This window comes from Globicephala melas, chromosome 7 (genome assembly GCF_963455315.2).
Source record: "Globicephala melas chromosome 7, mGloMel1.2, whole genome shotgun sequence".
NCBI lineage: Eukaryota > Metazoa > Chordata > Mammalia > Artiodactyla > Delphinidae > Globicephala > Globicephala melas.
This window is the reverse complement of record NC_083320.1, coordinates 108,882,451-108,903,213: the sequence shown is the minus strand read 5'-3', so window position 1 is coordinate 108,903,213 and position 20,763 is coordinate 108,882,451. Positions and strand designations below refer to the sequence as shown.

The following is a 20,763-nucleotide window of genomic DNA, read 5'->3' as shown; positions in this document are numbered from 1 at the left end:
GGAGCACAGGCTCCGGACACGCAGGCTTAGCAACCATGGCTCACGGGCCCAGCCGCTCCGCGGCATGTGGGATCTTCCCGGACCGGGGCACGAACCCGTGTGCCCTGCATCGGCAGGCGGACTCTCAACCACTGCGCCACCAGGGAAGCCCCAATAATTTTAAGTAGTGTGTTTTAGGAAAAAAGTGAAAAGACTAAGTATTAAGTAAAATGGGCCTTTTTAGCTGAATTGGTTTGCTGGTTTTATGGGGGAGTGATCTTGTTCTCAGGTTCTGCTAGTTTACCACAAAGTGATGTTTCTTCACATACAAAAAATTATAAACTCATATTTATTATGTTATAAACCTGTGTCATTCTTTTGTCTCTGATCAAATGATTGCATTTAACTCACTGCATTTAAAAATTCTGCTCAAATTGTAAAAATTGCCCAAGTATTATGTTTAAAAACAAGTCCTGCTCTTTTAGAGACACTTGCTGAAGTATTTATAATCCAATGACGTGTGTCTAGGATTTGTTGCAAAATTATTCAAGGGTGAAGGGAAAAGTAGCTAGAGAGATAGCTAAATAAGACTGGCCATGTGTGTTTAATTGTTGAAATGTACATGACAGGAGTGTATTATTTTGTTTTGTATGTCTGTAGAATTTAAAATTTTCTATAATTAAAAAAGTAGGGGGAATTCCCTGGTCACCCAGTGGTTAGGACTCTGCGCTCTCATTGCCGAGGGCCCGGGCTCGATCCCTGGTTGGGGAACTAAGATCCCATAAGCTGTGTGGTCTGACAAAAAAAAAAAAAAAACTAGGGAAAAAATACCCAAGCAAATACTAAAACTCTTCTTTAATAACGTATTCTTTTATCTTTCTTACAGGCCCCATAGCTGCAAAATTATTCTTGATGATAAACCAAATTTTTCCATGTATAATTTGTACCTTGAATGAACTCTGAAAACTTGATAGTTATGCCAGTATTTTAAATTAAAATTGTTCCTCTCGATTTGTAGTTGTTAAAACTAGTTATTCTAATAGTTTTGTGGGTTTTGGCTCTGCAGAAAGTCTATTCTTTATGTAATTATTCTTTCTTGTAGGAAAAACTGTAGTGTCTCGGAGAAATTGCTGCTTTATTATATTTAAAGTTTAGAATTATAGTGGTTATAATTCACTATTAACAATTGCCCTTTTTTTTTTTTTCAATCTTTTTCTTCCTGGATAGGAAGACAGACAGTTGAATAATCAAAAAAAGCCAGCACTGAAAAAATTAACATTATTACCTACTGTGGTCATGCACCTTAAGAAGTAAGTATTCTGTTTCCTTGGAAAAGTGTTTCCATTTATTTATTTATTTATTGACTACATTGGGTCTTCTTTGCTGCACGCGGGCTTTCTCTAGTTGCAGCGAGCAGGGTCTGCTCTTCATTGCGGTGTGCTTGCTTCTCATTGCCGTGACTTCTCTTGTTGCGGAGCACGGGCTGTAGGTGCGCAGGCTTTAGTAGTGGCTTGCGGGCTCTAGAGCCCAGGCTCAGTAGTTGTGGCACACGGGCTTAGCTGCTCCACAGCATGTGGGATCTTCCCGGACCAGGGATCAAACCCGTGTCCTCTGCATTGGCAGGCGGATTCTTAACCACTGTGCCACCATGGAAGTCCGAAAAAGTGTTCCCTTTTAATGGACTGATATTCAAGCTATGTACTAGTATTCTAGAGAGATTAAAGAATGATTGCCTTCTGTCAACCTACAGAAAAATAATAATGAATAGAATTTCCTAGATTATTACTTCATTGCAAATTTTTCTTACACTTTGATGCATGATGCAAACAGAACAAATAGCAAACTGATATTAATGAAAGAAAAACTTGGAAACCACTTATTTTGTTCTTTATAGACTGTTTAGAGTCTGGTAAAATTGCATCTTTTTCCCAATGTGATTGAGAACAGAGCAGAAATGCTGGGAGACTACTTGAAGCACATATTGAATAAGACTCATGTGTCCTGTTATATCATGAATTATGTCACTGGTCCTTCTGCAGGTTCTTTTCATTGCTTTGCTCACATTCCTGAGCAACTTTGATTTCTCCTTGAACTCAGCAGTAGCCTTCTTTTGATGGCTAAAGAAGTGCATTAGTACACCAATGAGCCAGCCATATGGTCTAGGGCTTTCTACTAGAAGATTGCTACCTCTATCCCAACAGAAAAAATTATCTGTGCCAGATTTCATGTATATAATGTCATGTTCCCTGTTACCATAATTGATTCTAGTACATAAAATGGAATTTGAATAGTATCAGTATTCATTGGGATTTTTTTTCTGCTAGGAGAATGGTATTCTCCCTGGTGTCCTGCAAAGAATAGCACAATTCTGGGTTCTGTCTTGCTTGAAACAGTTTGAGGATCACTATTCTCATAGATAAAACATTTTTTTTTCTTAGCTGTAATAATTAAAGCTCATTATTCTTACAGTCTGTACCATTCATATCAGCATTACCTTTTGCAATTTGGTGGGTTTTTTTTCCTTTAACACATCATCTTTACCTATCAAGTCTGTTTGTTTCTTGAAAATAGGAACTAAATTTCATATTGGCTGTTGAAGTCTATGAATAGGTGCTCAGTGAATAATGTATATGAGTCAGTTTTTAAAAGCAGTTTTTGGAAACATCACTAAATCTGTAAGAAAATCCAAAGGAAGCTACAATAGAAACAACATTCATAGACTTGACTTTTTTTTTTTTAATTCTTCCTCTTATTACAGGCAGGACCTTAAAGAAACATTTATTGACAGTGGTGTGATGTCTGCCATCAAAGAATGGCTCTCCCCTCTACCAGATAGGAGTTTGCCGGCACTAAAGATTCGAGAAGAGCTGTTGAAGATTCTGCAAGAGGTCAGAGGCAGATAATCTGACTTGTTTGCTCTTCATTAGTTATCTACTGTGGTTTGTATTATCATAACCTCTGTATTTTGCCATATATTTGTATAGTCTCTCTGCCACAGCCTATCAGAAGAGGAGTTTTATTAGGTGTGTTTATTAGGAACATACCAAATAAAATGAGCATAAAAGGTAGGCCTTTGGGCTTCCCTGGTGGCGCAGTGGTTGAGAGTCCGCCTGCCAATGCAGGGGACACGGGTTTGTGCCCCGGTCCGGGAAGATCCCACATGCCGCGGAGCAGTTGGGCCCGTGAGCCATGGCCGCTGAGCCTGGGCATCCAGAGCCTGTGCTCTGCAACGGGAGAGGCCACAACAGTGAGAGGCCCATGTACCGCAAGAAAAAAAGAAAAAAAAAAGGAAGGCCTTTTAAAACTTCGTGTGACTGTGGTATTGAAGGAAAAAAGATCTTGGAGTAGTTCTGGTTTATCTGAGAAGAGTAGTATAGTAGTGGGCATGTTGTAGGGAGGCACTTGAAGTAGAAAGAGCACCAGCTTCAGCATCAAATAAGCATGCATTTGAATCTTGATCTGGGCCACCTTTATGTGGCTGAGACACCTTGGGCAAGCTACTTAACTTCTGAAGGAATTCCCGAGGAACCTGCTACGTGCCAGGTGTTTTTTAAATATATAGGTTTATTTATTCCTCACAACAAACCTGCAAGGTAGGTGTATTATCTCCATTTTACAGATGAGGAAATTAAGACTCAGAGAAGTTAAATGACTTGTCCAAGGTCACATAGCTAGCAGATGGCTGTGGTTGGGTTCAGACTTAGGTCTGTTTGGTTCAGAGGCCTGAGAGGACCCTTGATTTATTAAGCTGCTAACCTCTGAGGATGCTTAGTTCACACTTTCTCACACTGTTAAGTTTTACTTCAACTCAGTGGTAGTACTGAACTCTCAACTACTGATGTAAACACAAAGTATCTTTGTGTTCAGTGTCCATAGATCCTTGAAAATATAACTTTTTTGTTATTTGTTCTGTTGTGAATGAACCAGGTCTTGCAGGCCCGCTAGAGTAGATTGGCAGGACTCCCAGCTTCAGAATGATTAATATGTATGTCTGTGTTTATGTTCCCCAGCTACCTAGTGTGAGCCAGGAGACCCTGAAGCATAGTGGGATTGGACGAGCAGTGATGTATCTTTATAAACACCCCAAGGAATCAAGGTCCAACAAGGACATGGCAGGGAAATTAATCAGTATGTACATTTTACTTTTTGTTTGGTGTGTTTATGTATATACAGAGACGTGTATATATAAAAGCTAACTATATTTTTACCAATTTTCATTTAAAATGAGTCAATGAAATGGAGTAGGAAAATTTTTTGATACCTTCTTGTAGGTACTAAGCTTTTTTCCCTTAGACTTAAAATGCTTCTCAGTATATTTAAGTATGCTATCCAGTATATAACAAGTAAAATGATGCATTTTCTAATCATGGATCAGGAGCACGTAGAGAGAGAGGGATTAGAATGTCGGCCCTGGAGTCGGTCATACCTGGGTTCAAATCCTAGATTTACCACCTACCTTACTGCATATCCTTGGGCTAGTGATTTAAGCTCTAAGCCTTGGTTTCCTCCTCTGTGAAACAGAGAATTATGTGTTTAGTTTGGGTTGTCTTAAAGAATAAGTGAGAAGGTGTATGTAAAGCATGGTGCCTAGAATACAGTAAGTCTTCAAGAAATGTTAGCCACTGCTGCTATTGTTGTTATTTTTATAATGGTCTCCAAAGCCTTTGTGTGTTATTACTTAATGATAACAGCGAAATCCAGAGGAATCTAACTGAAGTTCATTTACTCAGTTGCCATATTGTTTATGAACACCACATGCGTCTTCATCATCCTCCTTAACTCTTCCTGTGCTTTGTGTTGGAAAGAAATTTTTAAACTTCAACACTAATTTGAAATAGTAACTACTTTTGTATCTGAATACAGTAGTTATTTTTCTGTTGAATGTTTAAGACTATCAAAAGCCTTTCGAGAAATTTAATTTTTTTTATAAACTAGAGAAGTATTATATCTTCGATCTTATTAATAATCTGTAGTTTATTGCCTATTAAACAATAAGCATTTGATGCTTTGATGCAGTGGTTCTCGACGTTATTTTTGCCCTAGGCAAGAGAGAAGCAAACTGTTCCCACTGGTACCTGTCATGTACTACAGGTGATTCTGAATCCAGGGTTGGGGACAGCGGGTCAGTTTTTAAAGAGATATAGACTCCCCTGAGACTCCTTGCTTCTTAGTTTGACAACACCTGTGTTCTGTCTGTAAAGGTCCTTTCTTGTTTTGATACAATGCAGTGATAAGAACAAAGACATCAGCTGGCACCTTTGGACTTTTACTGGCTAAACAGTGCACATGTAGTACTTTTTTGTGTGATCACCTTAGGAGCTTTCTTAGACTTAATGAAGTACAGACCCTGCATCTGCTCTATCAAAATGTAATTTTTAAAGATTTAGACCATTTTGACAAGTAATGAGGGAGTTGTGTTTGGCTAGAGTAAGAAAGTAGAGGAATTTCAAGATTTTCTGTTTTCAGTATTTGTAAATGATGTGACCAACAAGGGGTTAATATCCAAAATATACAAACAGCTCATGCAATTCAATATCAGAAAAAAAAAAACCATTAAAAAAAATGGGCAGAGGACCTAAATGGACATTTCTCCAAGGAAGATATTCAGATGGCCAACAGGCACATGAAAAGATGCTCAACATTGCTAATTATGAGAGAAATGAAAATCAAAACCACAGTGAGGTTTCACCTCACACCAGTCAGAATGGCCATCATCAATAAGTCTGCAACTAATAAATGCTGGAGAGGGTGTGGAGAAAAGGGAACCCTTCTACATCATTGGTGGGAATGTAAATTGGTGCAGCCACTATGGAAAACAATATGGAAGTTCCTTAAAAAACTAAAAGTGAAACTTTCATAGTATCCAGCAATTCCACTCCTGGATATATATCCAGAAAAAAAATGAAAACTCTAATTCAAAAAGGTACATGTATCCCAGTGTTCATAGCAGCATTATTTATGATAGCCAAGACATGGAAGCAATCCAAATGCCCATCAACAGACAGTTGGCTTAATAAGATGTGGTACATGTATACAATGGAATACTACTGAGCCATAAAAAGAATGAAATATTGCCATTTGCAGCAACATGGATGGACCTAGAGAATATTGTGCTTAGTGAAATATATATTCCACATATAAGTGATATCATATAGTACTTGTCAGACAAAGACAAGTACTATATGATAGCACTTATATGTGGAATCTAGAAAATAATACAAATGAATCTGTATACAAAACAGAAACAGACATACAGACATAGAAAACAAACTTACGGTTATCAAAGGGGAGAGAGAAGCGGGGAGGAACAAATTAGGAGTATGGGATTAGCAGATACAAAATATTATACGTGAAATAGATAAGCAATAAAGATACACTGTATAGCACAGGGGATAATAACCTATAATGGAAAAAGCATCTGCCAAAAAAAGAATCACGGGCTTCCCTGGTGGCGCGGTGGTTGAGAGTCCGCCTGTCGATGCAGGGGACACGGGTTCGTGCCCTGGTCCGGGAAGATCCCACATGCCGCGGAGCGGCTAGGCCCGTGAGCCATGGCCGCTGAGCCTGCACATCCAGAGCCTGTGCTCCGCAACGGGAGAGGCCACAACAGTGAGAGAGAGGCCTGCGTACTGCAAAAAAAAAAAAAAAATCACTATGCTGTACACCTGAAACTAAATATTGTAAATCAACCATACTTCAATTTAAAAAAAAAAAAAGATTTTCTGTTTTCAGGAGACTAAATTTAGAAATTAAACTGTCTTTATGAAATAACACAGCTAGTTGATGACCTTCAAAGTGAGTTAGATGTTACTTTCTTTAAGCCTCTGTGGTGATTACAGGTTTAAGTGATCTTTTTATATTGAATTTTCTGAATCAGCTGGAGCTAGTTGTGATGCTGGTATCATGCTGTGTTTATTCTACAAATGGTCCTGAAATAATGTTATCTTTAAGGAAAGAATGTTCTTAATGCCTAGAATATGACTTTACACTAGGGTATGATTATTTCAAAGAATGGTAGTAGAAATGCTACTTTATGGGCTAAATAATTAATTTTTCTCTGTTGTAGATGAATGGTCTCGGCCTATATTTGGTCTTACCTCAAACTACAAAGGAATGACAAGAGAAGAAAGGGAGCAGAGAGACCTAGAACAGATGCCTCAACGGCGAAGAATGAACAGGTAGGAGGGAACAGGTATGAGTAAGTGGAGTAAACGTTATTGTTGCGATAACTCAGGGCGGGGGTTGGTAATTAAGATCATTAAGAAATCTACAAGATGGTAGGATTTTGTCTTTCCTCTGCTTGATATGTCTTGTAGTTCATGATACTTTTTAGTTTAAATGTGGTAGTGTACAGTGAAGCTCCACACCCGCTCCCCTCCCAGGCTTTTCTGGTTGGATCTGGCCTCTGCCACCGTTCTGGAGGTTGCTTAGGTTGTTTCAGCCTCTTGCAGAAAAAACTTCCTCAGTCCCATTTCCAGATCCTTAAGAGAAAAAAAAATTTTCGATTTGTATCAATAAACTGGATGTATTTGCATCCAAGATGGCAGGGTCATTACAGGTGAGTGAAACCTGGTGTGCAATGATCATTAAAATAAGTAGTACTTTTATAATACAATATTAGGAATTATTTTCCCTGATCCAGTGTAAAGGACCTAATGGTGGTCTAAGTTTGAGATTTCATTTTGCTCTTTTTTCCTTAGTTATAAGGTCCTGACATTTCCTAATAACTCATCAATTACTTTTTTCCCAGCACTGGTGGTCAGACACCCCGAAGAGATTTGGAAAAGGTGCTGACAGGCGAGGAAAAGTAAGAGTTTTGTATTGATTTTCAATGTAGACTGTATTGGGAATGTTCTGCTTGCTGCTTTGTTTTAAGAAAAATAGCAATTGAAATGATGCTCTGTTCACATTGGCAGGGGATGATTCCTAGTGTAGTATTTATTGAATATTCACATTCTGTGGATACCCTGGAGGTTACAAGAATATTGAGAAATAGTTCATTCGGTAAAGATTTTGTTGCTGCTTGCTATGTGCTGGACTCTCTGGTAAACTCTGAAAATACAGAATCAAACTAAAAGTAGTCCATTCTCTCAGAAAGTCTTCAGAGGGATTGTAGGCAAAGGAGAGAGCTTAAGCAAAGATGTGGGGTAAGCACGCAAGGCCTGTTTTAGGGATGGCAAGTAGTCGGGCAGTAGTATGGTGCCTGAGGTGGTGGAAGATAAGGTTGGAAATGCAGTTGTTGACCAAATTCTGAAATGCTTTAAGTCAAGATGAGGAATTCTCACTTCTCTTTGTGGTTTCCTAGAAAGTTTTTGAGCATGGACGTGAAGTCGTCAGATTGATTTGGAATGCTTCTGCTGGTAGCACGATGTAGGATGGGTTGCAGGGCAGAGGAACTGAAGGCAGTGATACAGCTAAACTGAGACCGTAACGGAGAAGCAGAAGGATGAGGAGCCCTCGCAGGTGTGCAACTGCCAGGAGTCTGGCTGGGTGGGCGAGAAGTTGGCTAGAGTTGAAGATACCACCCAGAATTTTAAACTTAAGCAACTGAGATGATGATATTACCCTTCACTAGAGTGGAGAGGAGGAGTAAACGTGAAAACATAGATGACGTCTGTTTTGAGCATATTAAATGTAAGGTGACTGAGATAGTCCTATAATTATCCTGTGCTTAGAACTGGAATTTGGGCTAGAGACATAGATTTGATAGTTACCTCCGTAGAAAAGATTGTTGACTCAAGAAAGTACAGAGTGGGCTTCCCTGGTGGTGCAGTGGTTGAGAGTCCACCTGCCGATGCAGGGGACGCGGGTTCGTGCCCCGGTCCGGGAAGATCCCACATGCCGCGGAGCGGCTGGGCCTGTGAACCATGGCTGCTGAGCCTGCGCGTCTGGAGCCTGTGCTCTGCAACGGGAGAGGCCACGGCAGTGAGAGGCCCGTGTACCGCAAAAAAAAAAAAGAGAGTATAGAGTAAGAAATAAACTGAACCCTTTGAAAAGGGGTGTAGCCAGTGAAGGCCAGTGAGCAGATGTGGTCCTACATGTTGGAGGAGAACCCAGAGGAGAATGAGGCCACGCTGGAGGGGGCCATGGGGGTAGGCTTCACGGGCGTTTGTGCAGTGAGGGCTGGCAATCGGGCAGCACCCAGATCGCAAAAGGAGAACGAGAAATGAGCTAGAGGGAGCAAGTGTCGTTTGCTCGCGGACAGGTGTGCTGACAGTGGCTTCAGGGGAAAAATAAGAGTTGTGGGAGATTTTCTAGTCAGTTAATGTATATGAAAGTTATAGAAGTTTCAGTTCACGTATTTGAAAGTTACAGAAGCTTGATACTAAGAATGGAGTAAACCATACAAGGGAATAGAAACAATTTCAGAATTTTTTAGCCTTCTCTTCCTCTTCTTCCCCCACCCCGCAAATACCCACCCTCCGTTTACCACTGAGGTGGTTAGTTACCTGAAGGTTGAATGATTCGAATTCCCAGACATCAAATAGGCTTTACTTTTGAAGGATGATAGTCTTAGGTTAGTCTAGCACGATAGTTCTCAAATTTGTACATAAAAGTTACTGTATGTGATGCCATCCAGTGCTGGCAAGGATGCAGAGAAACTAGATCACTCATCCATTGCTGCGGGGTGAAATGGGACAGCTGCCCTGGAAAATAGTTCGGCAGTTTCTTGTAAGGTTGGACATGCAACCACCATACAACCCAGCACTTGCACAAGATTCTTAGGCATTTATCCCCGAGAAATGAAAACTTATGTTTGTGCAAAAACCTGTCCATTAGTAGTACAGCTTTATTCGTAATAGTCCACAACTGGAAACAACCCAGATGTCCTTCAGCAAGTGAATGGTTCAACAGACCATGGTATATTCATACCATAGAGTACTGCTCAGCAATTAAATGGAACAAAATATTGATAGATGTGACAACTTGGTTGGATCCTCAAGGGCATTATGTTGAGTGGAAAAAGCCAATTTCTAAACGTTACATGGTGTATTATTCCATTTATATGACATTCTTCAAATGCCAGCATTACAGAAATTAGTAGATTCATGGTCACCAGGGGCTAGGGACTGGGCAAATGGAGTAGGGAGGTGGACATGTTTACTAAAGGGCAATAGGAGGGATCCTGTGGTGGATACACGAACTTACACACATGATAAAATTGCATAGAACTAAATACACACACACACAGATAAATGAGTGCACGTAAAACTGGGGAAATGTAAATAAAAATTGATGGATTATAGCAACATCAATATCCTGGTTGTAATATTGTACTATAGTTTTTGCATGTTGTTACCTTTGGGAGAGACACTGGATCTCTCTGCATTAATTCTTGCAACTGCATGTGAATCTATAATTATCTTGAACTTTTTTAAAAACAAGAAACAGACCAAAAAATTACTGTATGAGTTGCATATGCAAAACTATGTCAACTGCTTTATGGGCATACTCAGTCTGGGGGGTCATTTTGACTCCCTGTTTTTACACCTCACAAATGAACACATGAGTGACTCTATTAGACCAGAGAAATTGAGATTCAGAGTCCTGATGGAGGAACCAGCCTTAGAAAGGAGAGATGCGATTATATCTGAAGCTGAGGAGAGGTGAAAAGGAGTCCTGAAAATGCAGAGGAAATTGGCTTTGAGGGGGAAGTTGAGCCATTGGTACAGCAGTGTGAGTGATGATGAGGCCATCTAAGACAGACAGCAGGATGCTGGAGCGGGTGACTTCGGGAGGGCAGAGGAGGTTTGACACAGATATGCAGCCGAATGGGATGGACCCGGGTGTGGTCGGCTACATAAGCAGCATGCTCTTCTTCCCGTTCTCAGGGCTCTTAGACCTGGAGATCCTGGATTCTGTGCCCGGGCAAGGGTCCCCATGCCCTCGAACAAGGACTATGTTGTCAGGCCCAAGTGGAATGTGGAAATGGAGTCGTCCAGGGTAAGCAAGCAGGGGGACAGCAAGGTGGATCTGAAATGCAGATTACTGTTCGTCTTTTACTTCGTGTTCAATAACCCTTAACAGCTCTTAAGGTTTATCTGATTTGACGAGAGCTATTTTCTGGTCACTTATCTAGCCAGATCACTTATTGCTGATGAGGTTTACTTCAGACTTAAAGAAACATTATCAAGTTGGGAAGTTTCCTCTTATTAATCCCTTTATTTCAACTGAATCTTGAAGCCTAGAGTGTTTTGGTACAGTCGTTTTTTTTTAAGACCCTGAGAAACAAAACTCACCTGCTTCTGCAACCTACCCCTCCCTTTCTATTCAGCTGCTTTAAGTAATTCTGTTGTGAAGTGTTTATTAGGGTAGACACTTCTGCCGTCACTGTAAATACTATTCGGTGATCCTTATTGCTTCTCAGTAATCTTTTTTTATTCTCCGTTCAAACTACTCTTTCTAGCCTGGTATTCTTAAAAAGGGCCTAAGCCGATTGGAAAAGCATAAGAGGCGATTTGCAGAACAGAAACGACTCAGCAAAGTGCACCGTGCTGTCAAGTTCAGCATTGAAGGCAACAGGATGCCCCTGTAGGCCTGGCCCTACCAGAGCGTGTCCGGGAGGTATCCCCAAGGAAGCATGCTCTGTGCATGGGCTTGAGTTGTCAGCAGCTAGAGTGAAAACAGTGTGTTTGTGCTTTCTTAACCAGAAAAGGCCAGGACCACTTTTAGTTCATGAAATAATGACCCCAACAGGCACTTAGTGACATTCTAGTCCTCTTGAATACTGAGAAATTGATACGGGATTCCCTTCCTAGAGACTAATAGATAATTACCTCACGGCTAGGCATTTTGGTCTTTCTGACTGGTCCCCTTTTTATTAAAAAGGTTTTTGTTAGGGCCTGGAATCCGAGTGATCTCCCTTACAGGCATGTGATTGGTTAGTAACGTCTTGGTGAAAGGGAGGTGGCTTCTTTTCCTGTTGTCAGTGGCTCAGTAACTGCATTTGAGGGCTCACTGCATAAAGCCTGACACTGAATATTTAGGAGATAAATTTAATTAATACATATTCAGCTCATGGTCGGAAATGAAGACGACTTTGAAACATTCATAAAGCCAGACTCACTGACCTGCTGTGCTCGGAGGTTAACGGTGGCGCCTCTGCGGCAGTGCCCTCCTGAGCATCTGTCTGAGTGTGTTGCCTTCCTTTTGTGACTCCTCCGCGACCCCTGCTTTGGCAGCTGTTTCCACAGACACACTCACCTGCCTGCCATTTCACTTTGTTGTTAAGCTACTATCAAAACAAAGCACACAGTCTTACTTAATGAGAATAAATAAAGGGTAGGAGAGCACTGGTTCAGTGCTAAGAATTTCTTCACCTCTACTTCCTTCCCTTTTTTCTTCCCACCCCGCCTTTTTTAGGCCACACCTCAGGGCTTGCGGGATCTCAGTTCCCTGACCAGGGATTGAACCCCGGGCCACGGCAGTGAAAAACATGAAATCCTAACCACTAGGCCGCTAGGGAAGTCCCCTTCCTCCCTTTTTTCTTCTTTCCATTTCCATGTCCCTTGATATCCCTCCTTCCCCCCCACCACCCCTGTTTCTCTTTACCTTTACTTTTCTCACTGTCTCTTCCATCCTTTTATTCCTCTCTTTCGTAATACATTTTCTACCCCAGCACACTATTTTGAGAATCAAGAACTATAATAGGGCAGTGAAAAACGTAATAAAAAATCCTAGCGGCCAGTCTTCTTTGGAAGGGCATGTGCCTGTCTGCTGGTGTTGCTGCTTCTGATCCCACCCTCCCTGTAGGTGATGGGGAGGTGGGCAGAGGTGGCCCAGCCTGTTGCTAGAGCAAGAGGTGGCCAGCGTGATGAGAGGGGAATTCAAGCAGAGTTCTTCTCCTTCATCCCCAACACTCCCCAGATCAAAACGGGCGGGTATTTATCTTGGCCTGTGTCTGGCTTACAGAGCTCTGTCAAAAAAAGAAAAATAATAATAAGGCATGTTTTGGGGGCTGGTAGTCCCATGTTACATTTCAGTAAATTGTCCTTAAACCACCTGACACTGTTTTCCTGTTCAAGAAGTTTCCTTACATATACACTCAAGGCTTTCACATTGCACAGACACTAATGAGTGTTACTAGAAAACATGTTTCCCAAGAAGAAAATTGGAGTGAGTAAATGGCTTTCAAATGAAACTTTTTGTTTTAAATGTAATTTTTATATTTGAAATTACGAGAGTAAATATACTAGAGAATAAACCCCACTCCCCAAGTCCTGCTCTTCCTCTGTGTAAGTCACCACTGTTAACAATTTTGATGTGTTACATGTATTTTCAGTAATGCTTTAAACTTAGTTTTTTTCTGCTTACAATTGTAGAAAATTTTGAGATTATAAAGAGAAAAATCACCACTCAAAAGCAATTTGATATTGATACTTTAATATAATTAAAATTATATTGTATAGAGTTTTGATCACTTCTCATTAAACTGCCTTATAGAGTTATCATTTGTAATGGCTGCATAATAGTCTATCATGTGAATATATAATTTGTTTATTCATTCCTCTATGGTTTCTGATTTTTCGCTTCTAAATAATGCAGTAACCTGTGCTACATTGTATGTTTATATGCTAATTTTTTCCATGGAATGCTTTTAAAATAACATTAAAATGGCACAAGCAGTGCATGTTTTTATATAAACTTTTAAATACGAAAAGCACAAATAAAATTAATGTCACTTGTAATCCCCCCGCACCTTAATATTAACATTTTGGGTTATTTCTTTCCAGTCCTTTATATATGTGTACATAAACATTACTACTGGTTTGGAGAGGGTTTTGTTGGAGGTGGTGGTGTTTTTTTGTTTTTGTTTTTTAACTTTTAATCAAAATTATGATCATACTTATTTATACCTTGTTGGGTTTGTGTTTTACTAAACATGGTAATAATTCATTTGAGTTAACATCCTTCAGTGACTTAATATTGTGTTGTAATATGATTGTACCATATTTTTTTAAGCAAACCCATCTTCCTAATCTTTTAGGCTACTTTTGGTTTTTCACTGATAAAGCGGTGCAGCATACAGCTTTACTGTCCTAAGGAAGTGGTGTACGGTTGACAAATCAAGAGAGAAGTCATTGAATTTGACAGGCTAGGTACTCAGTTCTGTGTGTTTTCAGGCTTGGGGTAACCAGGCATCTGCCAGATACAAGTCATACAAGCTGTAAGTAGGAGTAGGTCAGCGCAGCCTGGGCATGTCCCAGTTGCTGAGGCTAGAGGGTCAAATTATTAGAGAAGGTCCTGGGAGTGGACAAGGAGAAGTCCAGGCTGAGGGGTAGAGCTGCTGGGAGTTGGGCAGTTGGCAGAGATCTGAGCAGCTAAGGCTTCCGTTGTGGACTGATTGCAGCTACTAAAAATCAGGGCACATTGTCTGAAAGGAAATCAGATATTTGGGACTGTCTAGAAATCTGGGGTATTGCATGCATAGGGTGATAGTCGCATAACTTTCTCATCTGATAATGAATTTTTATGCTCGCTTAGAGTACTAGTGCCCAGGATTAAAATTGATATAAAATAATATTTGGAATTGGGATGTATGTAGAAAATCTAGGATGGATGATCAGTGCAGCTCTTGTTCAAGAATGACTTAGAGGTCTTTGCTTATAACTGAGGTGGAAGACAAGTCCAGAGGTGAGATAAGGCTTGGGGGAGGTCTCCCCAACTCTAAAGAACTTCACCACACTGGTACCGACCCTAGAGTGTCTCCTAGTCTCCACCTTATTTTAGCATTCTTTGAATTGAGCTTCACAGGTGATTCAGTAGTAAACATCTGGGGAGAAGAATTAGAAAATCCCATCTTTTTTTAACCACTCGACAGTCATAAAGATTGGAATTGTTAGATTACTGTAGCCAGCAAGAAGAGTTTGCCCTGATCTGACATAAATGGCAGGCCTTTTCAACATTTCTAAAAGGTGTCAATTTCTTGGAGACCACACCTTTTCAAGACACAGTCTTTTCAAAGTAGAAGAGAAATTACCTAACAAGCAAACCTTTAAACATAAAGGGCAAGCAGAAAGAGATGGAAGAAGTATAAGCCCCTTGGTTCAAGAGAATTAATTTACTTTTCTTTTTGTGTCAAACTAATTGATTGCAAAGTAGTAGTAATAGCAATAATAGCTGCTTTTGTTTTGAGCGCCGATTCTATGTTAGCCTCTGTGCTTGTATTTGTTATTATTATCTTATTCACTTCTCCCAGCAGTCCTGGAAGTAGTTCACACAAGGGGCATCATTTGTACAGGGTTACAGAACCCTGACTAGTTTCTAATCGGAAACTAGAGTTCCAGCAAGCACCTAGCGGTTCTAACCTCATTCATTATGCTTCAGGCTTTTTCTCGATGACTTTCCTTGCCTTAGAAGATCATTATTTTTTATGCCAGCACTGTTTGAAGGTGTATGTGTCAAGCGGTCACCTCCACATTTGGTCTTTGAAAGGGAGAAGCATACAGTCAAAATGTAACCTGATGGAATTAGGGGGATCGTAGTTTCAGTTTTAACCCCCCTTTCTCTCTTCTAGCAAATTTCCGTGGACTAGAGGCAAAATTTGAAAGTAAGGCACAGATGAGAACAAAATTATTCTCCATTGAGAGAGTTTAATATGCTTTTCTAACACTGCTGTGTATACTTGCTCTGTTCCTGAGGTCACCAAAGCTTATTCTGGTTATTCCAGAGCTGGGAGCTCTTCTGTCTGCTGACTTTCAGATAAAAGAAGACGAAAGACAAAACTAAGTGTATGTGTTTCAATAATTTGCTCTTTAATTTTTACCCCACTCTTAGTTTCAGGGGACCTCCAAGAAGGGTATCAGTCGACTGGATAAACAGATGAGAAAGTTCACAGACATCAGGAAAAAAAGCAGATCTGCACACGCAGTAAAAATCAGCATCGAGGGCAATAAAATGCCCTTGTGACTGCCTGGGAGGTTCCCTATCTCTGCTCTTAAGAAATGCGCAATGGACTCTTTGGAGAAAGATGATATTTTAAAAACTTTTTTAGTGTACCTGTAAATGATTCAGCTTGTATCAAATATTGTCATAGGACTTGCATTTCTCTCAGTTTTATTTAAAACCATTTGTTGTGCACTTTGTACAGAAGAATACTAGTCCTACTTCTATCAACTTTACACAATAAAATTCCATTCTGGTTTTGGGGGGCTGTCTCTTCATTGTCTTCGAGGATGCATTCTCCATGGGAGTGAAAATTAGTTCTTGGTGAGTGCAGAAAAATTTTAGATATTACAGTGGTTTGTGGCCCTTCAGAGTGTAGACTGCCTAACTGTGGTGTGGTTTGTCTGGTCGTTACCCTTGGTTCCCAACCATGAGCTCCTACAACCCTTGGGATTCCTGGGTGCTAGGGACGTCTTTGTGATGCGAATGAGGTGAGTCATGGTAGACCCCTGGAGAGCTTTAGGTGGGGGCCGGTCACCAGAAAGGGCCTACCACGTAATTAGAGGGTCGGGACTTTGGGCAGGCCTCGTGGGCTGGGGGCTGGGGGTACTGGAGATTGACGTAGTCATGTTGCCCAGTGATGTAATCAGTCGTGTCCAAATAGTGAAGCCCAGGTAAAGACTCTGGACACTGAGGTTCTGATTGGTGAACACACTAATGTGCTGAAATGGTGATGGGCCTTGATTCCACAAAGAAAGGGTGCAGAAGCTCCGTGTTTCCTCCCAGACCTCACCTCACCCTGTGTGTGTCTTCATTTGGCTGGTACTCCTCGTTTGAATCCTTTACAATAAAACTAATTTTAAGCACAGTGCTTTCCTGAGTTCTGAGTCATTTTAGCAAATTCTTGAATGTGAGGGGATTGTGGGATCCCCCAAATTAGTCAGAACTAGTAACTAGTCGGTCAGAAGTGGGGATGGACTCCACTTGCAGCCATCATCTCCAGTGCAGGCAGCTCATGGAGGACTGAGCCCTTACACCTGTGGAGTCCAGCGATGACTTCAGGTGGTCAGTGTCAGAACTGAATCGCAGTATCCTACTGGGGTTGAAACAAAATGCTGACAAAATCATTTCTTAGTATTTCTCGTTAGGGAAATTTTTAATTATTTGATTTAAATTAAATTTGTTTTCTCCTTGGGGGGGTCCTACAAGCTGAAAAAAAAGATTGAGAAATACTGTCTCAGAGGAAACATGGACATAATTAAAAATCACTGTAATTGCTGATAAGCAGCCGGGCCGTTGGGATAGAGAATAATATTGCTTATGGCTCTGTTGTTCTATTTTTGTGATACTTTAAAGTCATTTTATTAGTCTCTGCAGACTTATTTATGAGAAGTCTCTTGTTAGTCAAGATGACTAAATCCAAGAGTAAGTAATTGATTTTAATTATAGAAATCTTATGATACAAACTGGAGAAGGGTTATCTGGCAATACTGATTTTCAAAAACACGTGAGAATCTTATTGGCGATAAAGCCTTGGAACAACCAAAAAAATCAGGAAGTTTGTGCCCTTTACTCATAAAAAAAATGAGGATCTCTTTACCCTTACTTTCAACAAATTTAAAAGCACAAATGTGATAGTTGTAAAAAGCAGGTACATAAAGATATCAGGTAATAGCTAACCACTAGATGGAGATGGAAAAATAACTATTTTCTGCAATGGCATTTTTGCTTTTATTAATACCCTCAGAAACACTCGTGAGAACAAAACAAACACAACCACCATCTACTGAAACAGATGTTGATGACCCTGATCATTAAAAATTCTAAACAAGAAAAGTAAAATAGTACTTTTTAAAAAAGACTTTAAAGTTATTAATACACCATTCTGGCATTTAATGGGGTAAGCTCCAGTTATCTGAAAATTTCACCTATGTAGGGTAAAACTGATGGTACCAGGTGTTAAAGTGATAATCATACCTGGGGAATTCAAAATGTTAAAAAAAATTGCTGGTTTCTGTATAAACTACCATTGCTGTGTGGTTCATTTTAAGTCTCAAAACTGGCCGAGAATAGTCTTTTTTTTTTAATTGGAAATACTTCCAATTTACAGTAATGTTGCAAAAGTGGTAAACTCCCATATACCCTTCACCTATACACACGTGTTAACGTTCTGCCACATTTGCTGACAGCTTGCCTCTTGATCCCCAAATACTTATGCATATTTCTCCCCAAAACAAGGACCTTTAGTTTGTCCCAGTGTTGGTGGTGTTAACTTCGGCCACTTGGACGTAGTGGTGCAGAATCACTTTTTTTTTTCAATTAAAAGAAACAATTGTTGATTAATTTTAATTTTGGGAAATTAGTTGTATGTGAATATGTAAAATACACATAAAATTTGCCATCTTAAAGGACAGTATCCAGTTAGTGGCAATACAAGCATTCCCTTTGTTGTGCAACAGTCACTGCCTTCCATCTCTGGAAATCTTTTCGGCTTGCAGAAGTGAAGCTGTACCCATTGAACAGTAACTCCTTATTCCCCTCTCTCCCAAGCCTGGCAAGCACCATTCTACTTTGTCTCCGATTTTGACTGCTCTAGATGTCTCATGTAAGTGGAATCATACATAATTCTTTTTTGACTGGATCATTCATTCAGTTAGCATAAATGTCGTCAAGGTTCTCCTCTGGGGTAGCATGTGAAAGAATTTTATTTTAAGGCCGAATAATATTCTATCATGTATATACCACATTTTGTCTATCCATTTCGTTGATGGACACTTGGGTTGCTTCCACCTTCTGGCTATTGTGAATAATGCTGCCATGAATATGGGTATACAAATATTTCTTTGACACTCTGCTTTAAATTCTTTCATGTATATAGCCAGAAGTGGAATTGCTGGATCGTATGGTAATTCTATTTTTAAAATTTTTTCTTTATTATTATTTTTTTAAATTTTTTTTGCGGTATGCGGGCCTGTCACTGTTGTGGCCTCTCCCGTTGCGGAGCACAGGCTCCGGACGCGCAGGCTCAGCGGCCATGGCTCACGGGCCCAGCCACTCCGCGGCATGTGGGATCTTCCCGGACCGGGGCACGAACCCGAGTCCCCTGCATCGGCAGGCGGACTCTCAACCACTGCACCACCAGGGAAGCCCCAGTTATTATTTTTTTTTATTTAATTTTTTTTTTGGCTGCATCGGGTCTTAGTTGAGGCATGCAGGATCTTTCGTTTCAGCGCGGGCTCTTCAATGTGGCACGTGCTTCTCTCTAGTTCTGGTGTGCGGGCTCCAGGGCATGTGGGCCCTGTAGTTTGCAGCACGTGGGCTCTCTTGTTGAGGCATGTGGGCTCAGTAGTTGTGGCGTGCGGGCTTAGTTGCCCCGTGGCATGTGGGATCTCAGTTCCCCGACCAGAGATTGAACCCGAGTCCCCTGCATTAGAAGGCAGATTCTTTACTGCTGGACCACCAGGGAAGTCCCTGGTAATTCTATTTTTATTTTTTTTTAATGGCTGCACCATTTAACATTCTCACCAACAGTACAAAAGGGTTCTGATTTGTCCACACCCTCACCAACACTTAATTTTCTGGTTTTTTGATAGTAGCCATCCTAATGGATGTGAAATAGTATTTCATTGTGATTTTGATTTGCATTTCCCTAATAATTAGTGATATTGATTATCATTTTGTATTCTTATTGGTGCTTTGGGTATCTTCTTTGAAGAAATATCTATTCAAATCCTTTGCCCAGTTTAAAGTAAGTTTTTCCTTGTTGAGTTGTCAGAGTGCTTTATGTATTCTGGATAACTCTATCAGGCATAAGATTTGCAAATTTTTCCCCATTCCTTGGGTTGTATTTTCAACTCTGTTAATTGTACCCTCTGACACACAGTTGATTTAAATTTTGATGTAGTTCTATTTATCTTTTTCCTCTTTGATTGCTGTGCTTTTGTGGTATCCAAGAAATTATTGTCAAATCCAATGTCATGAAGCTTTTTTTTTTTCCTTTTCCATGCAGTTTTTATTTTTGCCTTTTCCAACAACAGTGTTGTTCGTTTTTTTAAATTTTTATTTTACAGTGTTGTGTTAGTTTCAGGTATACAGCAAAGTGAGTCAGTTATACATATACATATATACACTTTTTTAGATTCTTTTCCCCTAAATGCCATTACATAGTATTGAGTAGAGTTCCCTGTGCTATACAGTAGGTCCTTATTAGTTATCTCTTTTATATAGAGTAGTGTGTACATGTCCATCCCAATCTCCCAATTTATCCCTCCACCTGCCCTTACGCCCAGTAACCATTAGTTTGTTTTCTACATCTGTAACTCTTTCTGTTTTGTAGATAAGTTCATTTGTACCCTTTTTTTAGATTCCACATATAAGCAGTATCATATGATATTTCTCTTTCTCTGTCTGACTTACTTCACTCAGTATGACAACCTCTAGGTCCATCCATGTTGCTGCAAATGGTATTATTTTATTCCTTTTTATGGCTGAGTAATATTCCATTGTATATATGTACCACATCTTCTTTATCCATTCCTCTGTTGATGGACATTTAGGTTGCTTCCATGTGCTGGCTACTGTAAATAGTGCTGCAATGAACATCGGGGTGCATGCATCCTTTCGAATTATGGCTTTCTCTAGATATATGCCTGGGAGTGGGATTGCTGGATCATATGGTAGCTCTATTTTCAGTTTCTTAAGGAACCTCCATACTGTTCTCCATAATGGCTGTACCAATTTACATTCCCACTTACAGTGTAGGAGGGTTCCCTTTTCTCCACACCCCTTCCAACATTTATTGTTTGTAGATTTTTTGATGATTCATGAAGTTTTTCTTATGTTTTCCTGTAAGAGTTTTATCTCTTACTTTAGGTCTTTGATCCATTTTGAGTTAACTTG

At 40.1% G+C, this 20,763-nt stretch overlaps 1 protein-coding gene across 3 annotated transcripts in view; it reads left to right on the top strand.

Moving 5' to 3' along the window:
• Positions 1-16,122, top strand: part of IWS1 (interacts with SUPT6H, CTD assembly factor 1) — a 47,055-nt gene extending 30,933 nt beyond the window's left edge. For 2 of the 3 annotated variants that reach the window (XM_060302577.1, XM_030840456.2), the window contains exons 8-14: positions 1,207-1,289; positions 2,738-2,867; positions 3,990-4,107; positions 7,046-7,157; positions 7,730-7,786; positions 10,812-10,923; positions 15,757-16,122. In XM_060302577.1, the coding sequence (XP_060158560.1) occupies positions 1,207-1,289; positions 2,738-2,867; positions 3,990-4,107; positions 7,046-7,157; positions 7,730-7,786; positions 10,812-10,923; positions 15,757-15,888 (744 nt within the window). In that variant the 3' untranslated portion in view covers positions 15,889-16,122. Of the gene's footprint in view, positions 1-1,206; positions 1,290-2,737; positions 2,868-3,989; positions 4,108-7,045; positions 7,158-7,729; positions 7,787-10,811; positions 10,924-11,386 lie in introns of all 3 variants that reach the window. The other variant, XM_060302576.1, reaches the window with a different exon arrangement.
• Positions 16,123-20,763: the final 4,641 nt, after the last annotated feature.